The sequence below is a fragment of the Ips typographus genome, linkage group LG7 (genome assembly GCF_016097725.1).
Source record: "Ips typographus isolate SLU linkage group LG7, UJ_Ityp_2.0, whole genome shotgun sequence".
NCBI classification, from domain to species: domain Eukaryota; kingdom Metazoa; phylum Arthropoda; class Insecta; order Coleoptera; family Curculionidae; genus Ips; species Ips typographus.
The window spans coordinates 3607844-3631766 of NC_138428.1; the positions used below are offsets into that span (position 1 = coordinate 3607844).

The following is a 23923-nucleotide window of genomic DNA, read 5'->3' on the forward strand; positions in this document are numbered from 1 at the left end:
GTTTCTTCAAGAATTGTACCAATTCACTGCTTTTTGAAATGGCTCCACAAAAAAAAAATTTAAAGGATTAAGATCAGGAGATCTTGGAGGCCATTCAATTGATCCACGTCTTCCTATCCAGTTGGGAAATGCTACTTCGTTACTGTCTAACTTAACTTAACCATAAATTTTCTTCATGTGCTTGTGGTGATATCTCGAGACATGTCTGACAATTTTTCTAAATTTGGTCTACACAAGAAACTAAGTGTTGTTCAAAAAACATGCACTTAGTGTACGATGTACAAAAGAAAATTACATTGTACAGCATTTGTTTTTGGGACTTCACTCTGTTCAAAACTAAAAATCAAGTAGATACGCCACTGGATGGTTAACATTTGTGGTGACTTATTTAGTCGAGCGTGACTGGCCAAAAAGGCTTTAAGTGAGATTAAAAGGAGGCTTGTGCCTGGACAATCGTCCCTGATTAAGGCCCGTTTGTTTAGTAGTAACTGTGCATTTTGGATCGATTTTCACATAATTTCTCTTAAGAAGAACGTTCTTCCTCTCTCTCCCGAAGATTTAAGGCACAGTTTACAACACTAAGCTCGCGGGCGTAAACTGTTTGCGTTACGGCAATAACTAAAATTTATTTGATAATACTTAAGGTAGATTTACGTCCCGCTTGTCGCTCGTTAAGTTGATTTGAGGCGATCCGGAATTTTCGTGCACTTAAAATTCCCGATTCTCTTTGACCTCTCTGAAAAACACTTCACAGGGTGTTTACGTTTCATACAAATTTATCTATAATAAAAAGGGCCGTTACGCTGATTTATCGCCCGACGTATTCCCTGGCTGTCAATGTCTTTTACAATTTCCTCCCACGAAAAGTAACGGCTCCAATAACTTATTCCAGTCGAAACTAAAACTGAAACGAACACTATTTCAATGAAACTTATTACAACCGGATATTGATTCTTCTGTTTAAATGATTTCTTTTGATCTTGGCTAAGAGATTTCGATTAAAACACCCTGTATAGCTACTAAACAGTGTCAGTCATTGTCAAAACTATTACAATTGCAATTTATGGCAAAAGTTCGTAGTTTCTGATTGGTTAAATAAGAGCAGCAAGCTGAAAGTTGCTTTTTTGACCAATCACAAACTACCAATTGAGTTTTACGCAAATTCTGTCCATGTAGACTTTTCATCATTTATGGTAAATTGATGCACTGCACCAGGTCTGCGGACATCACACAAATACAAGCGATTGTTGATTCAAAAAACTCAATTAAAATTTCGTTTTGCAGCAGCAGTTTCGTATTTTTTTTCCGCGATGCGCTCCAAGCCGAAAAATATTTTTTCAATCTGGCCGAGCACCAAACCGGCCTGTTTGTTTTGGACATTTGACTGTCTACTAAAAACAATAATTAATCGCAAGCATCCACGATCAATAGCAACAAATGCGCTACGCTAATAAATTTAAAATCGGCAACCGTTCGTTTGATCGCCCACGTACTGACACAACAACAGTACCCACTCGTGGTTATAATGTGATCATTTGCGCTCTGTTCGTGCTGCGTTTCGTTTTGATTGATCGAACCGCACGTCAATTTAGACAACACAACAATGGTCGCTTTGACTGGTTCTGATTAGCGAAGGATGTCCGAATGAGGACAACAACTTATTAAGAAGTTTCAAGAGTGCAACTCTGCAAATGCTTGTGCAATCACCAATTTTGCCATACATCAAATTATTTTCATGGGAATTTTTCTCGTTTCTGATACTAAAATAATTTTTTTGTAAATTTCTCTGCAAAAATTATAAATTTAACTATTGAACTGATTATGAAGAGTTTGTAGAGATTGTAGCAGTGCTAGGAATGGTAAAAGGACACTTAATTTTCTGTAATAAGCCAACAATTTTAACTTGTAGTAAGGTTAGGTGAACGATAAACATGTTTGTTCATTTTAGTAATATTTGACATTATGGTTTTTTAGAATGTTTTGACAGATCGTCTTCCTCCTACCTCCATGATTATTTTTGTATCATACTTCTTTACCATCGTAAGGCCGAGAGATTATTTTTCAGTTCTGCTAGTGAGGAAGAAACATTAAACACTTTTTGGAGAGATCTCTTTGGTGAGGCACAACTGCACCTAAACAATGGAGAAAGGTTTGTCTAGTGGTCATTATTTTTATAGTTCACATAGAATTAAGTGTCATTAGAATGCTGGCAGTTTGTTCTAGTAGAGAAAAGAGAAAAAAAATGACCAAAATCGCTGCAAACAGCACATAAACGCAAAATAAAACGTTTCCAAATATGAAACTCAAAGTTCAAAGACAATTTAAAAAACCTAAATAAAACCAAAACTCATTTGGAAAAATGGGGTGTTTGATTCTTCAAACTGCAGCATTGCTTAAAGCCTAGTAAATGCTGATTACAGACTCAGCTGAATCGTGGGGTCATCTCGGGGGCTGGGGGGGGGGCGTTGAGGGAGTGCCCGGAACTGTTGATGAAGCAGGATCGGGTGCCTCCGACGCTTCTGTCCAACGGACCTCTAAAGATTGTAGTACCCGAGAGGACTGGGAATTCTCTCGAAAGAAAGACGTCTGGTTTACAGATTTATCCAAAACCGTGACGGGCGCAGGGGCAGGTGCGACTTCGGAGACGAGGCTTAGCTTCCCTCTAGGCTGCCACTGTACCATCTTCCAAGCCAAAATCTTCGCGATCATTCGATGCGGGGAGTTCATTTTAAACTCACCGCTACGCCGGAAGGATATATTTATCTGTACGCACAGCAAGGCAGCAATGGCTGCCTTAAAAGCTGATTCAACGACGTCTGCGCTGGTGCTGGAGTGTAAGAAAACACTCTTGTCGCTCACACGGATGGCCAAGGTACGTCTAACTTGGGTTCCAGGACACTCCGGTGTTAGGGGAAACGAGGAGGCGGACAGGTTGGCCCTTCGTGGCTCCAAAGAGAGACCCGTAGGACCCGAACCTATTGTAGGACTAGCCGGCGCGGTCGGATCCGCCATTGTGGACCTTATCTTCTGGCAAAGATCCGATATTGCTTGGGAGGAGGCCGGAGGCATGCGGCAGTCGCGATTTCTCATGGGCTTCTTTCCAAGAAACAAGTCGAAGTCCCTCATGGAATTATCCAGAAAGGATCTTAGATGTGTGGCAGGACTTCTCATGGGTCACTGCCAGATGAGAAGACACATGCAATGTCTCTTGTGTCTGGAAGACGAGGAAACTCCGACACACGTTCTCACACAGTGCCCGGCACTTGCGATGATCAGAAGAGAGCTTTGGGGTAAGAGTGTAATCATCCTCTTAGATATTCAAGGTACCCGGCCAAGGAGACTTTGCAGTTTTGTCAGGGCCACCGAACTGGAGGCGTACTAGCTTGTGATGGGTCACAATGGGCCCGGCTTGCGGCATAAGTGTCTTCTCCGAAGGAAGAAGACTTTCAATAAGAAGTTTTGTAAATAAAGAGACCTATTTCTGGTTTAAACTTGATGGAGGCAACTCAGGATATTTCCTGTACTAACCCAGATCTTAGGGAATACACCAGACCCTTTTGACAACACTTTGACAGGTCACTTTAATGCTGAAAGCATCACATTATGGTGTATTCGCTTTAAGTACATTTTTATTTTGTCACTTGTGAGTAGGGTTTTAGAGTTATCCATTGCAAGATTCTTCTGCTGCACAGAACAAGTATTTTAGAGCATTTTGACTATGGCCACAGCCTGGAATTACCAATAAGCACAGTTAAAGTGAGTTGGCACAAGGAAACATGTGTTAAATCATCCTGATGGTAATCCTTATTGCCAACTTTGCCAAAAATCATGGTATAATCTCTCTCTCAATAAAAATGATGTCTGCGTCGGTCTTATTCGGTGACTTATCTAGCAAAAGTGCAAAAATAGTCAAGTGATCATTGTAGCCTACATTCTGCCATTTGAAGCTGTTGAGTAACCATGGAAAACCAGTTTAAAATATCTCTCATAAAAATTTAACTTCTCTGCGTCTGTTCTGGACAAAAAAAATCGTTTATTTCTTTAGGGTAGATTAGGGTCAGATTAAAAAAAAAACCGATGCGCCACTGGTTGTCACCGATGAGTAAACATATCCCAACCGGACAATGAGGCAGTTTAACAGGTATTTGAGAAAATAATCCCTTTATGCAGTTGTCAGGGCGTGAAACGAGTGTCAATCAAAGGCTGCGTGTGGGATTCAAAACCGTTGCGGATTCCTCCGTCTGTGGTCTTGTTATTTTTTTATTAGGCCACAATGGACCGATGATGGCAGGTTGACAAATACCGAAGACTTTTGTTGTGGTCGTAGAATAATGGAGGTGTCGAAAAAGTGCTCGTTTTCTGGAATACAAAAGACAGTAAAAATTACGATTAAGTATCAATTCGATTCAAACGAACGGCCTTTATTCTGCGGAAATTTAAAGGGGTCATCAATTTTTCGTCCGCAAAAATCGATACGTCTCGGTTAGATTATTTTTTCAGGATCAGCCTTAACAAGGCTCCGCGGGACGTCTGTTTACATGTCAAGAGGGGGGCCCCCCCGCCCGCCCCGTTACAATACCCTAATACTCAAAATATTGGGATTTACGCAAACAAATAATCGACGGTTAACCCACCGAAAATTTCGTGTTTGTTTTCAATTCAAACAAGACGGAAACGAGAGCGGGTCGCCAACTTCCAACCAACCAAAATAAATAACGTATAATAATAATTCTCGATTTGTTACTCACCTATATTTGTTGATGCAAGAAACGAAGCTGGTTTCCAGGTGGCAGCTGGCCTAGGTCAGGGCGGCCCTAAAACAATAAACTACAGTTTCGTAGCGTGTACAGTGACGTCACGTTGACACACTTCATTTCAGGTTAAAATAATTTTTCTATACAGGGTGAACCATTATTGAAAATCAGTGGTTTCTCTGGAATCAAATACGATTTATTACACAGAAACTATATTGATATTACTTGTAAAAACCCAGAAAATGGGGTGGTTAACCAACAAATGTGTTTTGGGGTAATTAGAAGTACGCAGAAAATGTTTGACACCTGTTTTTTCTTTTTTAAAAAAATGTCAGTAAAAACCATACTTATTTGGTACACCATATATCTGTTACATAGAAATGGACATGTGCCCTATCTCTCTTCTGTTTATAGTGAGTTGACTGAGACAGAATGCAATGAATGAACGTGCAACTGTTATGTTTTATAGTGATTATGCTGTTTAAGCGTTCTATTGTTCAATAGTGTTCAAATAATCGTAAGAACTCCTTTGGAGTGAGTAATTCTCGTCCTGACTTTACACTTCTTCCACGTACGTTATAAAATTGAAATGTCTCTTGCTACGTCATCCGGTTCATTTAAACTTTCATTTAGGCTTGTTAAACATAAGACGTAATAGCTTGTTTTAATGCATAATTTAAAAAAAAATTATGTTTAAGACCTTAAATTCCGCTATGGTTTACGACCCCATTGATCCAATAGTTGATATCGAAATTTTCAAGTTTTTCGGTTAAAAACCCTGAAAATCTACTTAGTAGTCACATTTCATGGTATGAATTTTCATGGTATAATGAGTAGTAAAGTAAAAATCTGAAAATACTTGGAACATATACTCGCTGGTACATTCACCAAACTCAAATAATAAATATAAAATGTTTAAAAAAAAGTTAGAAAATCATATAAAATTGTCAAATAAACAACTTTATAGGATATAACAGAAAAGTTAACTTTTATAAGAGATATACAGAGTGTTGTATTAAAAATTTGTTTTCGTTTTTTAGATCCACAAGCTTGCATAATAAAAGTCCAGTTTTTCTGTTAGCCGAATGTAAAACAAACTAAAACGGAGACACCCTGTATTTAAAAACAAATCAAGTTGGCACGGAAGATTTGTGTGGCGTAAATCAGGAAATTAAGCCTCGGCCAACTTACAACGAAATAAGTCTCGGGAGTGAAATTAACATTTTGGAAAATTCGAATTTTCCGGCCCGTTAGCCTGTCGGCGACCGCATAAAATTAAGGCCTAAGCGACGCCGCTGATGGGGCTTTTTTTCGATTGTCTCGGAATTTTATATTGTAAACTTTCGTTCCGTTGTTTTTGTTTCAGGGTACCCCGACCCCAAAAATAGACTCATTTTTTTTCTCCACCGGGTCTTTTATGCCGGGACCGTTCAAAACTCGGTTTTGTTTACGGCATAACACATACAAACAGTCAAGCTTCGCGGTAGGCGGCCGCAATTCCTAAAAACGTCATAATCTAACGAGGAAGACGTCAAAACAATCGATTTTCAGTGCCCCGCAGTTTAATTACTTTACAGAAACCATTATCATGAAGGAAATTTAGAATTTCCATAGTTTAGACTACTCTTAATTAAGATTAATATTTTCTAAATTTTTATTTTTCTCATGTCCAGTCACTTTCGAAATATGTATAACACAAACATTCGTTTTTAAATATAACACTCTGTATGTTATAAGGATTGTATAAGGTTTTGTAAACCAGCTCTTAAGGCCATTTTAGATTATTGAATTTTTTTATACAAACAATTTCCTTACCTTCAATAAAATTCGATTTCATTTTACGTGCATGTTACAAGAGGAGTACTGAAGCAAAAAGAAGAATGAAACATTTGATTTAGATCAACCAAAAAACAGTAATGCTCGATTGCACCGTTTGCCTAATCGTTATTTACAGTTGTCATAGAGATAATCAGTGATTAGGATTTAAACGTTGTTTAGGCGAATGGTGCAAACAGCAATAAAGTAAACTACACAAATAAACAGTAAACATAACTTCAAATCAAACCTCATAATTACGTCATTACGAATGACACTAGTGACATAAAGAAGACATTTTTCTGTCGAATTGCATCGCATTATATCTTGACTGTAAATGGAAAACAGTATAAATTTTGATAGGAACCAGGATTTGCTGCAAGTTTGTTTCGGTCTATATTGTTCAAGATCTTGTGAAAGAAATTGGATAGTCTAAAACGGCCTTTACAGTAACGTCAATTGCTGTAAATGATGACATAATTGCAATCTGTTTGATCCTAACTATACCATTTTCAGCTATTCATACAATTAAAAAAAAATATTCTTATCTAAAATAATAATAATAATCTTAAGAGAATTCCTTTCTATAACTCTTGAGAAATGATGATTTTTGATATGATCGGTTAATTAATTTTAGAAATTTTCAGGTTAAAATTATCATAAAAAACCTTCTATCGAGGTGAAAAATTTAATTTGTAATTCTTGGCGCCTCTCGGTGTTATCATTGCAATTCGGTTTCCATTTAATGTCGTTTGCACCTCGCCAAAACGATCGGCCCCGTCGTCACCTAGGCATAAATCTGGCCGGTAAGGCAAACAGTTTTTGTTTGTGAGAAACTCAAAAAGGCGATCACTGTGATCACCAGAGTGATCGTCGTCAACTCTTATGCATTTCCGGTCGTCGATTGACCGACATGTGTTTGGGACGGGGGTGGTCGTAGTAAAATTCGGGGGTGTTTATGAATGAAATTTCACCCTCTCGGTTTTTAAACAAACATTTGCTTAGGACTCTTATGGTTTGGTATTTAACACAAATTAAAGACCACAAAAAATTGTCGAAAAATCACTCAAAAGGTAAAGTAGCAGTTGTTTTCCAACCGAATTAACCCGGATTGAATCTTGCACAATACCCTTAAAAATTGCAAGTGGATGGACCACCCAATGCGAGGGTAGTTGCGGGTAAACAGTGAATTAAGTTGTAAAGACCGAAGCAAATTGGGGACCAAACAGCTTTTGTAAACTGATAAGATCACTATTTATAATGCTCTAACAAAGCTGAAACGCAATTATAGTATGCTTTTGAATTATTACATTTATACAGTGGGAATTTAGTTTTTTGTTCAATTTTTCAAAATAAATGCAACAGACTATGATTCACTGTATGTTTGTTCTGTTCACAGGGAATTTTACTTAATAAAGCATCTACAATTAAAATGCAACTAAAGTACGGTACGTAAGTACGATCTATTTAATTATTGTAATAATTTTGTGTATGTAAAAGGTATTGTTTGAAGTGTTTCTTTTGGGGATTATATTTACTTGAATCTACTCGATTTCCTAAATTGATAAACCAATTATTCTGTCATTTACTTTTAACTGTTATTTGTTATTTAGTTACTAAATTATAGTTTTCTACCAAATTACGTCTCGTTTAACTTGTTTTGGGCCAAAAAAGGTTCACAATTTAAAGGTGACAATACTATTATCTAGATTTCTTGGTGTTTTGATATTATTCGATTTCTTTTTGTTGTTATTATAACATGCGTTTTTTGGACTAATACAAGCCAATAGTTCTAATAACCAATAATTACGATCATTGAGAAAAAGCTCATAAAAGCACTGCACAAATCATATTGACAATCATAAAATACTCGTAAATTTACCTATAGGAAAAAATGAGAAAACTTGAAAAATGTTTTCAGAAGATGAGGATAGTGATAAAATTATCCAACCTAACCTAACCTATGTAATTAATATTGCAAGTACTTACAACAAAATTCTATTTTTATGGATAACAGTGGCCCTATTGGTGCAGTGCCCCGACCAGCCCCCAACCTCGACAGGAAATACCGGAACAAGGAAATTGCGATCCTTTCCGATAGCCAAGCAGCCATCAAAGCGTTGAGATCATCTAACATCCTCGATGATGGTTCTAGAGTGCCTAAGAAAGCTCAATGATCTAGGAAGGAACAACAAGGTAACCCTCCTCTGGGTTCCGGGGCACGTCGGAGTAGAGGGTAACAAACAAGCAGATACTCCGGCACGAAGCATCAGCGCCACTGATAGGGCCAGAACCATTCTGCGGCCTTGGAAAAGTATATGTCCAGGAAGTACTTAATAAAGCTGAAGAAGAACTGAGAGCAACGCACTGGCAAAGACTTCCAGGACTGAGGCAGACCAAAGATCTTCTAACGGGTCATTGTCGACTTAGGAAACACCTAAAGAAGCTAGGCCTAGAAGAGGACAGTACCTGCAGGTTTTGCGGAGAAGAACCAGAAACACCCCACCACATCTTGTTGGAGTGTTGTGCTGTACGCCACAGAAGATTAAACACACTGGGATTACCCCAGCTGGCTATGGAAGAAATACCTCGAACAGACCCACTCAAGATCCTGAAATTCCTAAAGGAACTAAATCTTGAGGGGCTGCTATGAACAAGGAAACCTTGAAATAGCAGAAGAAGATGGGGTGCAATAGATCTAATCAGATCGCAGTACATGTGTCACCATCCACACCTACCATTACCATTACCATTAACAATCTAAAATTAGGAGTAAAGATACTAGAATGATCACGTGAAAATTTTAATGGAGAACTATTCCTCTTTACTGTTAAAGTAACAGTTATAGTACAAAATTGTCAAAATCAAATTGTGTCATCAGTCAAATTTAAATATCCATTTAGTCCAATCTGTCTGTATGATTTTAAAACTCAGGTAATTGACATTTTCTTTAATTTTAAATTTTTTTGACACCCTGAATTTCAAACAATTCTGGACTACCCTTACTTTGGTTAGATAATCATATTTTTACCTCAGTATGGTAGGTTGTTGTGCAAACTGTATTTATATGAACAAACATCAAAATGAGCATTATTAACTAATCACTCTGTTTAACGTTTTGCAAGTTTACATTTTACCTGTTTCACATACGTTTAGTTTGCACCATATATTCGGTGAAGGGTTAAAAATCTTAACACGTGGTATTTCATCGCCCTCTAATCTATTTCGGGCCACTTTTTCACTCTTCAAAGCTTTGAAGTGTAAAAGTTTGTAAACAGAAAAAAAACTGCGGCTGGTAAACGTCGGCCGGCGCTTTACAAAGCATTTTACTGCTTCGATATTGGCCAGATGATCTGCATGGGAAAAATTAGTGCAGAAACGGCCATTTTCCCCGAAAATTACGGTCTGAAACATCATATCCGAACGAGAAACGATGGCGCGCCCTAAACGGGGGGCTCTGTCATCACAAATTATAATTAAATTGCCTCCCTTTGTCACCTCGCACCGGGCCCCGTTATTACGCCCAGGGAGGGTTGTTCTCCCCCTCGATTTAAACGTAGGGGTGGCAACGTTCACGCCAGTGGCGCACATTTGTTCTAAACTGCTGCTCTATCCAAAGACATTACGATCGGTGCGCCTCTGATTGTGTGGGCCCTCTTAAGGCGTCCCCCGGAGGGGTTGTTGATGTTAGGGTGCGACCCCACAAGTGTTCGGCAAATATATGCATTCCGCATTAACTTGTGCAATGTAAACCGCGCCTATCGTTCAGTTTATGCATCATGGCAGTCAATTCAAATTCAAAAAACTTTTTAAGTAAGCAAGTTAGAAAGGATCTTTGTTAAGTGCGACAGGAACATTCAGCTTCAATAACCAAAAAATGACAATTTTTCTAAAAACTAGAAAACTTAGTCTCAGCAATATCTGAACTGAACACTCTGGCACTCAGATCTGGTTGAGGTCTCAACACAGCTTCTCCTAAATCTTCAAAGCTTTAATAACCTCTCCAGATTGTTTTATATTTGAGACATATGTTTCTTCCTCGTCCCCACAGGAACCTGCAGTTTTCGTCTCTTTTTCCTTGGTGTTTCATCTAGCAGTGACGTTTTCTACTGTTCTGTTTGTGTGAGGGCTGTGGTTCCATTTTTCTCTCCTATTTTCTGAATGACAGTTACTTTTGACTCTCTAAGCTACCTTTATCAATGCTGAGGTAAAAATTTGTATTTTCCTTTCTTTGGAAGGCTGGGAAAAATTCCTCTACTGACACATTAATAATAGTTGTCTGCTCCAACATATTTTGATCTTTTAAACTGAAACGGGGATTAGTTTGGATTATGTTGTTGCTCCAATGGTTCAACCAAGTTTATGACAACATCAAACCCACTATTCTTTAAAGGATTCTTCCAGGACGTGGAGTAAATAAAAAATTCCGGTGCTTTGATGTCGTGACATAAACAAATCACGAGGTCGAAGGAATTCGCGGGGATCATGGAAAAAATCGTTCCAGCCGACCGAGGAAGATCCTAACCAGATCATCCGAAAGGCCTGTTTACGTCCCGAGCGGTCACATCTTTTCGCACTTAGTTTACAAGAGAGTAGCGCTTTGCGTTCGGGGAAAGCGCTCGTTGCACATCACACGATCTAAATTTAACTTATTTTCATAACAATGTCGACACATAAAAAATTTACACTCCCGCGGATGATACACACGCACACAAATTGTGTATCATTTTGTTTATAGATCGTCATTGTTAGTAGGGAAAACGTGTTCGATCCGCATCCAGAGAGCCAGATGCTTGGGAACTTTCGTTACATCATCGTTTTTTCCCTCCCTTCGAGTTAGAGCGACAAGTGGCTCTATAAAATGCGTTAGAGGCGTAAACTATCGAGGTCTTATTATACTTTCAACCCGGCGGTCGGAAAGTTTCATAATTAAAATAAGATCGGGAAATAATAATAATAATAAAAATTTTATTTCACCGCAAGGCAGTCGTAATGGTAACATCGCGGGTCGTAAATCGGTGATACGTCCCGCGGGATTTAATAAACAGCACTAAAAGATGGTGTGTCTTGAATTGTTTACATGGTTTTATGATTTGTTTTAGATTGGTAAGTATGGGGAACCTCACACGACGCCTGGTTTTATTACCCGAAGAACCCCCACAATTAAACCAGTAAAAATCGGAGGCGTGGCAACGCTGTTTTTGAGCCTTTCTGAGCTCCTCAATCTATCTAAGCTTTAGTTAACAGGTTGTCTTCGGTTATTCCTCGCTAGCACATGACATTCCATTGTGCACGATTAACGCAGTCACATGATAACTGTCAGATTATCATCTGAACTTAGTATTGTAATAAGCAAGTAAACATCTAATGACAAGACAGATTAAAATAATTTTTAAATATAGCACGCATTGAATTATAGCCTTTTCGACTTATTGCACTAATGTTGCACGAGCCTGCACTAGAAAACTGTGTCGTGTTCGATTAAGTGCAACAAGTGCAATCCTGCGTTTTTTGTATGTTCGACTTAATGTTTTTACTGCACTAGGTTCAATTAGTTTTGCACTCACTGCGCAATTTTTGGCACGAGGTTTAGAGGATCGTTGCAAGTTTTGTTATAACATTGATGGTAATTAATTATTATTTTTTAAAATAAAATATAAATTAATTTTTTTTAAATAATTGAAACCTTTCTTTGGAAAAGAGTAACAACACACACACACTTTATCATACACTCCATTACTGTCCATTACACTCCGTTACTCCATTACAGTACTGTGTATTTGATGAATTTGTAGTCATTAAAAAGTCAAAAGAGAGTCAAAGAAGATCTTTTGGAATCTTCCTCTTTATCCGTAGATGAAGATAAAATTAATGACGTTTTAAACTATATTTTAGGAATGTGAACAAAATCGTGCAAAGGAATGCACGAAGTCCCATTTTCAGTGCTTACCCAGGTTAGCATTTGGTGCAGTCCAGAGCAAGTGAGTCGCAAACGCTATTAATTATAAAATTTCAAATTGCAATAAATTTGACATTAATAAGCTTTTAATTTTGGGTGGAAAACCCTGTATACGACGGGCCGAAAGAATGACTATATTTTAAGCTGATTGCTTATGCGTAATCTTCTTTTTTCCGCCCTCTGCACGTAAATAATGCCAATCCCACAATTTAAAAATAGTAGTTTTCCTAACAAGTGTGCAAAGTAAGTGTTGCACCTACCAGAAACCCCAGACTTAATTTATTTTGCAACATAAATCTAAATTCCGCTGTGACACACGCTTGTCACATGAACAGTTTTTTGTCATATTTTAACCTTAACGTCACTGTAACAAATTTTATGACTGGCGTTTCGATTCATAAATACGAACTTTGATGTGCGAAAAATAGATACTTACGCGCACTCGCGAGTAGAAAATAGTATATTGTACAACAAGGGTGAATAAGACGTCCTTATCGCACAAGGAAAAAACGAGGGCGATATGGACAATTCGCCAGAGAAACTATGTTTTGATGTCAACTGTCAGTGAGGATGACAATCAAAAGAATTATTTTGTTTACGTTCAAGATTAGCTGTAAATGGTCTATTTCATATCGCACGCTGAAGATTGTTTGTGATTGGTCTATTTCATATCGCACAGTTGCGGAAAATCTAGGATTCTGTATTCGTTCAACCGGTGGCAACTGCCTACTTATCCATTTTCTAAACTGTTAAGGAATTAACCAATATCCTTGTAGGAGTAGAAAAACATAAGTAGTTGTGAAAGTTGTAAGTCAGTCGTTCAATAAAGTGAATTTAATTTACTCTGCTTGTGCTCCCTCTGCCACGACCCAACATTTTGTTTTAAATCTTCTACATTTTTTCATATGGATAACATACTTGTGGGTTTTTTTACTAGTATCCTTAAATATCAAATAAAAAAATGTTTTAAGAGCACAATTATCAATATGTTTTAAATCAAGTGGAGGTAACAAAAAACGATCAAATCGTATTCAATTTCCACGGACAGTTTACCCAAACCGGGTATCCAAACAATGGGCTTTAATGCGTTCCATTATCGCCGACTCGCAATAATAATACATTAATATTGACTGGTAAATAATAACAATATTATTCGTCCGTTTTGCTTTTAAATATAAATATATTCCGGCCGGCTAATACAAAAAGCGGAGATGAACGGGCTATCGATGTGTTAGAAAAATATTTAAATTGTCCTGATTATTTATGGTTTTGTTATTATTATTGTATTGTTCAACTGGTTTGTGCCCGTAAAATATTTAATAATATTAATTAGCCCGAGTGGCGTTTGTTTGGAAAGGCAACAGCGCATTTGCGATGGGGGCGCAAATAAACAGTGGCGTAACGGCAACAAATTCGGCCACTTTTTTCTCTCCCCTTGGATTACGTTTGTTTGCCAGAGGCGTGCAGCGAAAACAAATGGGCGTTCGTTTACAAATAAATAGGACCCCCCAGCGATTTCGGGGGCAAAATAAAAATAAGCCGGACAACATAGCCGAGTTTGATTATTATATGTGTCGGTTTCGAAAATAAATATCTTATTTAATGTATTTTAATTGGACAGGAATATTCGCTATAAAGTCGAGTTTAATTATTTGTTTTCGCACCGTACTACGCTACGAGATCGATTAAACGCGCCCAATTCTATTTATTATTTTCTTATTATTTGTTTGTTAAGTTTCCTATTGTGAAAACTGAATTCCTACTCGGACTGTTTGATTAGTTAGTTTTAGTTTAAACCACTACGATCAACATGTAGGGATGAGCGCGAATATCGAAGCTATAGACTAGTAGGAATGGTCTTTTTGATGGGTCATTGATTTGATTGATTATGAAACAAAACTTTTGCTGAATAAATTCTTTTTAAAAAGAAACTTATTATAGTTTAAGTCAAGTGATTGAACTGGCGCAGTCGGTAGGATGTTAATTGGTTGACTTGGGAAAGATTGTTTTGCAGAGAAATTATTAAAATTGTTCAATTAACATATGATTTATAACATCATAATTTGCATCGTCTAAGGTTAGAGGATTTTCATACATTAAATGCGAATTTGCTATTAAAACACTCACTGCATTTAATTCAGTTTGTTCAACTAAAGCAATTTTGGTGGAAATAGACAAAGAAGCGTCCGAGTTAATTTTTAATGCTATTTTAGTTTTCAAAATTTTAAGTCTTTCCAAAAAGTCAAGAACAGATTCGTTTTTGTTTCTTGCCAAAAAATTTTACTGTTGAGCTAAAACATGACGATTAATTCTATCTCCAAATTTCAGTCTTAAGGCATCTTGGCGCAGTCGGTAGGATTTTTTTCGGTTAACTTTCGTGCGATAAGCTGTAGTTACTCTGAGTAGTCAACCCTCATTATTGTCATTTGCTGAATAAATTCTTTTTAAAAAGAAACATCAGTTTAAGTGATTTATTTCACATTCATGACAGACTAAACTACAAACAACTTACAATATACAATTGTCTAATATGTTTGGTCGTTTATAACTTTGTGACAGTCAAATATAACAACTGTCAAAATTCCACTCATGGAACTACAAAATGCAATTCATTTTTGTGTGTATGGGTATCTTGAAAACAGAAAGAGGTTACAGAGCTGATGAGAATAGAGAAAAAGTGCCTGTTTTTGAAGCATTTCCATTCTATGTACAATTCTTCTAGTTTTCCAAATTTTCTGTTTCAGTATTTGAGATTGAGAACAGTACTAAACTGTTTTAGTTCTGAAATAAACACATCAATGTAATATACGTGCATTGCATTGATCAATCATTGAATTTAAGAATTGATAAGTACCTACAATAAATACTGTTACAATAATTACCTTGGCTTCCTCGGTCATCAAATCTAAATCTTCGTAACTTCTTTTTATGATTGGTTTTATATTTTTTGGTTGAAAAGAAATAAGTCACGTGTTTCCCAGTTCTAAAATGCACTTAATCTTACTAGATTAGTCTTATTTTTGATAGTAGAAACGTGCATAGCCCCATCTGGTGGTTACACTCCAAATAAAAGTACAACTCCAGTTGATTTAATAACGATAACAATACGAGAAAACGGGAAAAGGGGATTCGAGTTTAAGGATTTAAGAAATGAACGATAATATTGTGCTTAGTATAATGTGGCTTATTATCTCCGGCCTTACGTTTTAAGACCGCGGATGTATTTAGCCAGGGTTTCATCCGGTCTTTTCCGCCCCCATTCCGCCTCTTTCCGGTTTTCTTCTGGTTCTCCGTTTTCCACCCCCGTGCAAAATCCCGGGCGGAGTCTCCCCTCTTTACGAAATTTGAATTTTATATTGCGGAACTCGGTTAGAAATGGAGTGGAGTATCGATATCGATTTGTTCCAGTCGACAAGAAGTGTTGTTCCAAGTCGCTTATTTTGTTAACAACAAACTGTTGAAAACTACAGATAACCTACATTTTGTTGTTTAAAGCAAAACTTTGTTCGTATTTCCCCTAGTTAGCTACAATTGTGCTAAATTTCACAAACTTTAATTCGATATGTGCTATTACCTTTCTTATATGATGTGAGAATTTTTAACATTACTATTGGTAAATTCTGTTTAAAATGTTTAAAAATCGTTACTGCAGCCCATCTCTAGTACAACTTGACAAAGGCAAAAAAGGTTTTTCCAAGGGTATACGAAAGCTCAATCAAGTGAACCAAGAATATCGTAAAAGGCCAGAATTTAGATTTATTTATGGATCGATACTGCTATAGTTAAAGGTGATTTTGGGTCTTATCGATTTGCCTAGTTCAATGTTATATTACGCCAAATGTTAAATTTAGTAAGAAAGTCGATACAGGGTGTGGTAAAAAATGTAACTACTAAAACTTTTCTACTGAAGCAGAATCAACCACAATTTACTAGGAGAGAGATTTTTTAAATATTTCTACACTATACAAGATGTCTAAGATATGTGCAATAGTTTTTTATGATTTGCTATAGGAGTAGTCAAACTAAAATGAAATGACGTAAAAATGTAAAAAAAAACAAGACAGCTCGGTAGAATTATTGTTTTTCCAAATTCACCATAGAAAAACAGTGTGGAGTAATTCTTCTTTTTTAAAACTATCCAGATTATTCAGACTGCCTAAGAACAGTATTTAGCCATAAAATTTAATAAAAATCTTACTTATTTTGTTTTAATAAACATTTAACTTCCTGTGTACAGGGTATCTCTAAAAAACGAGCAGAAAAATGCTACTACAAATTCTTGAGGCTTAAAAATATGACAAACTTATTAGCTTAGTCCAAAAGTGGATGATGTCGGAGATACATGGTGTCAATAGTACAATTTAGTTTTGTTTTTTTGTAAATAATTTTTAATATCAGTTGTTTGAAATAATATCTTGTAATATAATATGATATTTTTTCAAATGCCTGATTTACGCACTCGTTTCATTTTTTCAAACAGTTTTGAGGGAATATTTCCCTTAAATGACCATTTAGGGCAAATGTGCCCTGATGTAATCTTAATTAGATAATGTAATTTCCTACAACCTTCTTTTATTACATTTTTTTGTTATTATTTCAAAACTGCTGTTTTAAGGTAAAATAGGTTAGAGAGTACAAATTTGTAATTTAGAGTTTACAGAATGTCTCAAAAAGGTAGTAAAATGATACCGGAAATATTATTTTCAGCAAATTTAGGAACACCCTGTACTGTACGGGAAAATATCTTATAACTGGCCTTATTTTTTGATGATATATCAGTGTTTCATCTCACTGTTACGTTTTAAAGACCAAAATGTATCTTTTTATGTGCTGTAGCATTTTTGTCATGGAGGAGGAGGACAAAAATGAACACCCAACTTAAAATTGACAAATGCCGCATATATATTTAATAATATTAATATAGTACGATATTAATAAATAACATACACGCGTGCCTTCAAATACACATTTACTTTTAATCGTCGACTATCTACAGGGTATAATATTTACAATAATTAAAATTTGAAGCCTAAAAGTGGGTGGGCGCGGCCCCCGTAACTACGCCTAATTAGATCTAGGAATGGGTTGTGAATTGAAAGGCGCGTTCACACTATATTATAATACAAATTACGAGTAGTTTTATAGGTAGGAACAGCTTGCACATTACTACTTAAAACTTAAAAAATTGCCAGGAAACGTAGCCATTTTATCACATTTCGAACGTTATATATGTATAATAAATCTTATGTACACCATATTATGGGAATCACAAACACTCAACCAGGAGCACCAAACAACTCAAAAGGGATCAGTCTTGATATTTACAGGGTGGTCGAAAAAATTGGCGTACCCTCAGTACTTTTGGGTGACGCAATCAGTCTGATAATACGGGGTGGAGGGGGCGCTCCTGTAGTTGTGAGGAGGGCTGCCGCCATGTCGGAAATTGCCCAATTGACAATTGGAAGCCGTCGCACCGTCGAATACCACATCTCTGTAGTTGGCTGATTCTGGTGACGTTTCTGGGCTGTACCAGGGACTGTACCGTAGGGTGGCTTCGTCACCCAGACCGTACTGATGTTGGGGAGTGGTTCCCGCACAGTACGAGTACATCCCACCCGAGGAATGCAACCTGGCCGAGTTCACATAAGAAGCCTGCTCCCTGCCCGTCATCAGGGAATCCACACTAAAAGCAGCTGTAGTATCCATAGCCTGTAAGGACACGTCTCCCAGGTGTTCTTGGTGCACTTTGGGGTCACTTTGATGGTTGACGTATTTCATGCACTGAGACAGCTCAGTTGGAGGTTCACGCTTCAGTTTACACTCCCCCAGGATCTTCATTTTTGTGTCCTCTAACGGTTTGCATTCCTCTCTTTTTGGGGATTCGTTAGGAATTTGTTGGCGTTTAATGGCTTCCTCTTTTTCGCGCATAGCGTCCTTCTTCTTGAAACGACGTCTGCGACGCAAGTATGACCCGTTGTCGAACATGTTGTAAGAATCTGGATCCAGGGTCCAGTAACTGCCCTTTCCCGGTTTTTTGTCATCCCGTGGCACTTTCACGAAACACTCGTTGAGACTCAGATTATGTCTGATGGAGTTCTGCCAACCTTGCTTGTTTTCTCGATAATAAGGGAAGCGTTCCATAATGAACTGGTAAATTCCGTTTAAGGTGATTTTCTTCTCCGGCGCATTTTGTATGGCCATGGCGATGAGGGCAATGTACGAATAGGGGGGTTTCACCATGTCCTTGGCGGTGGCCAAGGGGTGTTGTTGGTGATGCCAAGCAGCAGCAGCGTAACCATAGCGGTACTGGTCGTAGTACGGGTTGGAAGTGACCGTAGACGAGGCATAGCCGCTATTGTAACGATTGTACATGGTCTGGTGCTCCGTAAGGAAGGTGTGCATTTTTTCCGGGTCAAGGGGGCGAAAATTGAAGCCGCGAAAGCCAAACAAACAATATTATTCCGGAAACGATGTTTTCGCCCGGATCCCCAGTCTTGTAAAAACACCCGCTCCGTCCGACGACTATTATTAAACACAACACCGTAGTTTACACAGGGTATAAGTAAAAACACCGTATGTTGCTTCGCGGGTAGACGCAATGTTACTAGTGAAAACATACGGGCGAACTAGGGGGCCAGACGTAGGGCCTGCGTGCAGGCGCCAACCCCGCCCCTACTTAACGCTCCGGACCAATCAGAGGCGCGGTTACGCCTCGATCGATACCGCACAAACACGGGAATTGATTCCGGCCACGCCCCTTCTTAGGGGGCTAGGGCTTTTTTTACCGCAGGCCGCATCGGTAACGCGAAATTTAACGGGAAAATTTCAGAGCCAACGACTTTTTTAAAATTCGCGAATCTACTCCTCATGGCTACCATCAGGAAGTCTTCCGCTTCTTATGACGCGAAACGGCTGGGGTATTATTTGTTACACATGTGCCGACGGGATCGGGTTTTCACCGTGTTTGTGTGTGACTTTCCAAGTGCGGGACGTCACAGGTATGATACAATATGTAATACAAAAAAATTGTAAATAGTTAATTAAGTTTGCTTAAATGATTGTAATGGAATAAACAAGGAATCAACAACAACCAGTGCGGAAAGTTACACTTTTCCACACGAGTCTGGAAAGAAAGAGCACTTGAAGCTTTTTTCAATGATAAAATTTGGCATTGTATGTAATACCTAACTAACTTCGTGTTTTTCCTGGTACCACCTGATTTGTGTTACCCTAATGGTGACCGTAATGACATGGAGAGATTGTGAATGTTTATACTGCATTGTACTATACTACATATCACAGTCTAAACTTTTGTCTCAAAACGTAATGTTACTTGCAATTTTAATGGAAACAGCACTACTTTACAACTTATGGCAATTGTCATTGTCCTGGTAAATGGGTTTTAAGCAAATTTCGACTAAAAGACATTTTTCAAATTTAAACTGGACAGACTACATAGTTGATTGGCATTTTTTGTATACCTACCATTGGCTGTTAAGGATAAACCGCACTTACTTAGAGCTCGAATCAGCTAAGAAAAGGCCACGGCCGTCATCAAACGATGATGTCACGATCTCTGTACGTCTCGCTTTAAATATTGCTGCCTTCGTTACTTTCCAAGTTGATGCAGCGAGTCAATGGCGTGCTATTCTCTGCTCAGTGAAATGAAATTTAATTAACGTAAATAGGTGTAGTTTTTGCTTTTTCATTTCATAAATTGTATTAAAACAGGATAGGTAAGTAGGTTTTATAAAACAAACCAAATACATATACATACATAATATTGACGCTTTGAGAACAAAATTGGCCTAGGTCTCTGGTCCCATTTCTTTAAATATTAATTTAAAAAATAAACAAGAAAACAAGCAAAGGGTAAATTAAAAAAACATACAGTGTGTTTCGGTTAAAAAGATCTGTGCAAATTATTTTTCTGCTGTAGCTGCAGGGTGATGATTGATGAAGAATATTAAATACCAATTAGTTTAAATCCAAATTATATAACTTAACTTAGGGCAATGTTAACCACAAAAAAACATTGTCTTGGGGCAATTAATCAATTATTGGAAGATAAAAATAGGCAGCTGGTTTCTTTTTTCAATTATTCTTAATTTGAAGGTCCTACAGTGCAGCTAGACCTTGAAAATGAAGTCTCAAAGTAACTTTCAGCTTGCCTTTGCATCGTTTTTGATATACAGGGTTTCATGAAGAAGAGGTAATATTTAAAATTTGTTATCTTTGTTAAATTTAATAATCATATATTTTTATAAATTTGATAATTTTGTTTATTTATAAATACATATACATATACAAATTACGAATTCATAACATAAAACAAAAATCCAAAACTTAGTCTAGGAGTGAGCATCCTAATACTTCTTCGGATAAACTGGCATCACATTCATCATCATCACCAGAATCTTCATCGCTATCATCAGATGAACCAGTGTTAACAGTAAAAATAAGCTGGTCCACTGTATCATCAAAAATATGCTCTTTTTTTATGAGCTCCTCTTCATACTTTTTTACATGCTGGCAAATGTCAAACCACTCTTTTTCAGACACCTCTTGAAATTTTTGTTTTGTTAAAGCTTCGGTATCAGACAATTTAAAAGTGGTATTATGAGCTGCTACCCAATTTTTAACCAAAGCCCAAATTTTTTCTATTGGGTTTAATTCTGGATGGTAGGGTGGTAAACGCAACACAAGATGCCCATGTTGTTCTAACAGCCTATCTAAGTTATATTGTGGAGGAAATCTAAATTTATTTTCTTGTATGATTTGATACAGCTCTGGCTTTGTTAAATGAGGATCTGCTGGGATTCCTTTTTCCACTAGCCAACTTAACATATCTCCTTTTTTAGTAGCCGTTGTAATATTTTTGTTAACAGTAACATTGTGGTAGGCTGCATTGTCTATAATAAGGACTGAGCGGTCAGGTAAATTAGGAAGCAATTGCTTTTTTACCCAAGTCATGAAATTCTCATGGTTCATATCATCATGATAATCTCCTGTTTTTAAACCTAAAAAAAAAAAAAAAAATCATAGTACAAACATTATGTGTCTTATATGATGTGTAAAATGTGGTTAAACTTATTAATTACTTGTTATATAAACTTATTTTATTTAAGCAGGAGGAAGTACTTAAGTAGGTTTGAGGTGTACATAAATATTACCTGACTTAAATATAAGCAATCCATTTTCAATAAATCCTTTTTCTCCACCTGCGTGCACTATTATAAGGCGTTGTCCTTTAGAAATTGGTTTTTGTAAGCCTTTAAAACTTTCATCATACCATCCTTTGTCATGAATATGACTACTGTGAATGTATGTCTCATCTGTATATACAATATTGCGACCTTCTGAGCGGTATTGCACCAATTTTTTTAAAAAATTTATTCGTTTTAAGCGAATGTCATATGATTCACACAAGAATTTTCTTTTGTCTGGTGTCTTCTGCCACCTACAAAAGATAAAGTTATTTTGATGTACATGATTGCCAAGATGTAAAACATACTAAAATCCAATGTTCTTAAGCAATCGCCCTAAGCTGCTTACACTAATGGATTCAGTCAAGATTTGCTGGTCAATAATTTTTTGCAAAATACCTGTAAAGATAAAAAATAATCCCATTTTAGTCTAAATTTTGTTGTTTTAAATTTTCAATTAACACATTATCAAGGTTTATACATATAGCAAACTAGGCTTACATTTAATTGTAAAAAACATGGTAAGTTCTGCTAGAAAAACTCTGAAGACTCTGTAGGTATACCTAATGTATTATAAACTTACCTTTTAATGTTGGAAGTTTTTTCTCAAGAATATAGAAATCATAAATAATTTCTCTGATTCTTTTGATTTCATCAGGTTTGATGTTATCCAATTTTAATTTTTTAATCTGTCCCTTCTTTGTAGGAGTGTGAAATGATGAGCTTGGCCCTCCCCATTCAACATGTAGTGCTTCTCTAGATATCTTCTGCACAGTAGATCTAGACACCCCTGTAGCTGCTATAGTTCTCTCTCTAAAATGATATTTATTATATTATTCAACGTTTTCGTCGTTTTTAATCAAAGACAATACCTGTAGTTATTCAAAGGAATGGAAACTCCTTCTGCCTCCTTCTTCATAAATTCTAAGACGTTACTTACAATTTCACGCCCTTGGCTGTGTATCACAACACCTTTCTTCCCAATCTTTTTTGGAGACATTATGACAAATTAACGATTTTTACTTATAACACGTGAACTCAAACTGCGACCATCAACAACACAACCAAAACACCAGACTAAAACGGAAACTAACCTAACCTAATTTTTAAACTCAACCTGTCCGCCACTACATTTTTTTAAACTTGGCAACATCGTTTAGAGTGCCGGCTAGTAAAAGCATGTAAAAGGGTCCATCTGTCCCTGGCCGCACCCGCATTTGTTTTAATTGTGCCCAAGTAAAAAACCGTACTACGTTGCCAAGTGGCTTTTTGACCGCTTAAGAATTTATTTTCGGGAATATTTTAATAGGACGCCTCTGATTATATCTAATGCGACGGCAACTGTAGAAGGAGAAAGAAATAGTTTTAAAAACTGCGTCATTGATGATGCGGTGGCCTTTTCTCATCTGAATCGAGCTCTACCGCACTAATAGGAAAACTAATTTCCGTTAAATCTTCAAGGCGGTACAAGAAGTATGAACTATTTAGCGAGTGGCATACAACAGACTTTCTCTTTGTAAAAGAACAGAAAAAAAAACACAAAATTTCAGTCCGGAAAAAACCACCATTTCTGACTTTTCCGGACTAGTGATGTAATGAGTCATTTCTCGGACTGGAACCGACATCGTAATATGTATTACGATACAGTATGGAATAAATATAATTTCAGTGTTGTTCACTGGTCATTTTCGATTGCTAGCACTTATTATTGATTGCCACACTCTATATTTATGGCAACCTTAATTGGTCAAGGGCATCGGTAAATCAAAACGTCTTATGGGAGATTCAATGCGTTTTATGACAATCTTTTAACCCAAATTAAAAAAAGCTAGGCTAGATACTGCCGTTTTATAAACGGCATATAAAAGAAGACACTTACTAGAATGTGCAAAAGTCAATATAATTTTAATAGTACATTAGTACAGTACATAGTACAAATTTTAGAATCATTTCAACAAAATGCTAAAATTACCATAATTTTCAAGTCACTATTTTGGTGACAAAAATAATTTTCGCACATTTCCCAAAACTTTCACTATTTAATAAAAAAAAAATCACGCAAATAAGGTTAAAAGACAGGAACTTTGCGATCGAAAAACGTAAAGTATTTACCGATCGCTTTAAGTAATTTATTTCAATCATAATGTATAGTTATTCAAATTTAACTAAACAAACAGCGTCACTGACAT

The 23923-nt window shown here is 36.9% G+C and overlaps 3 protein-coding genes and 1 long non-coding RNA gene across 4 annotated transcripts; 1 reads left to right on the forward strand and 3 right to left on the reverse strand.

Annotated features, from left to right (window-relative positions):
* Nucleotides 1–2407: 2407 nt before the first annotated feature.
* Nucleotides 2408–3382, forward strand: LOC145731925 (uncharacterized). Its single transcript, XM_081983914.1, has one exon. It carries the CDS (start codon nt 2408–2410, stop codon nt 3380–3382), a length of 975 nt encoding a protein of 324 aa, XP_081840040.1.
* A 399-nt stretch (nt 3383–3781) lies between these two features.
* LOC145731837 (uncharacterized) lies at nt 3782–4884 on the reverse strand. Its single transcript, XR_014178886.1, has 2 exons — nt 4749–4884; nt 3782–4359 (listed from the first exon to the last, which is right to left on the reverse strand). It is a non-coding gene; the product is annotated as an uncharacterized LOC145731837 (long non-coding RNA).
* Nucleotides 4885–17429: 12545 nt separating this feature from the next.
* LOC145731829 (fork head domain-containing protein crocodile-like) lies at nt 17430–19143 on the reverse strand. The gene has a single exon (XM_081983818.1). It carries the CDS (start codon nt 18928–18930, stop codon nt 17881–17883), a length of 1050 nt encoding a protein of 349 aa, XP_081839944.1. The 5' UTR covers nt 18931–19143; the 3' UTR covers nt 17430–17880.
* A 1149-nt stretch (nt 19144–20292) lies between these two features.
* LOC145731826 (uncharacterized) lies at nt 20293–23153 on the reverse strand. The gene is given in 5 exon segments (XM_081983815.1): nt 20293–21548; nt 21702–21988; nt 22043–22133; nt 22318–22547; nt 22607–23153. Coding segments are annotated over 5 exon segments (1410 nt in total). The 5' UTR covers nt 22735–23153; the 3' UTR covers nt 20293–20874.
* Between the last annotated feature and the right edge of the window lie 770 nt (nt 23154–23923).

Bases quoted from the DNA above. Each gene is read 5' to 3' on its own strand.
- LOC145731925 (XM_081983914.1), top strand. From the start codon at position 2,408: ATGCTGATTACAGACTCAGCTGAATCGTGGGGTCATCTCGGGGGCTGG.
- LOC145731829 (XM_081983818.1), bottom strand. From the start codon at position 18,930: ATGCACACCTTCCTTACGGAGCACCAGACCATGTACAATCGTTACAAT.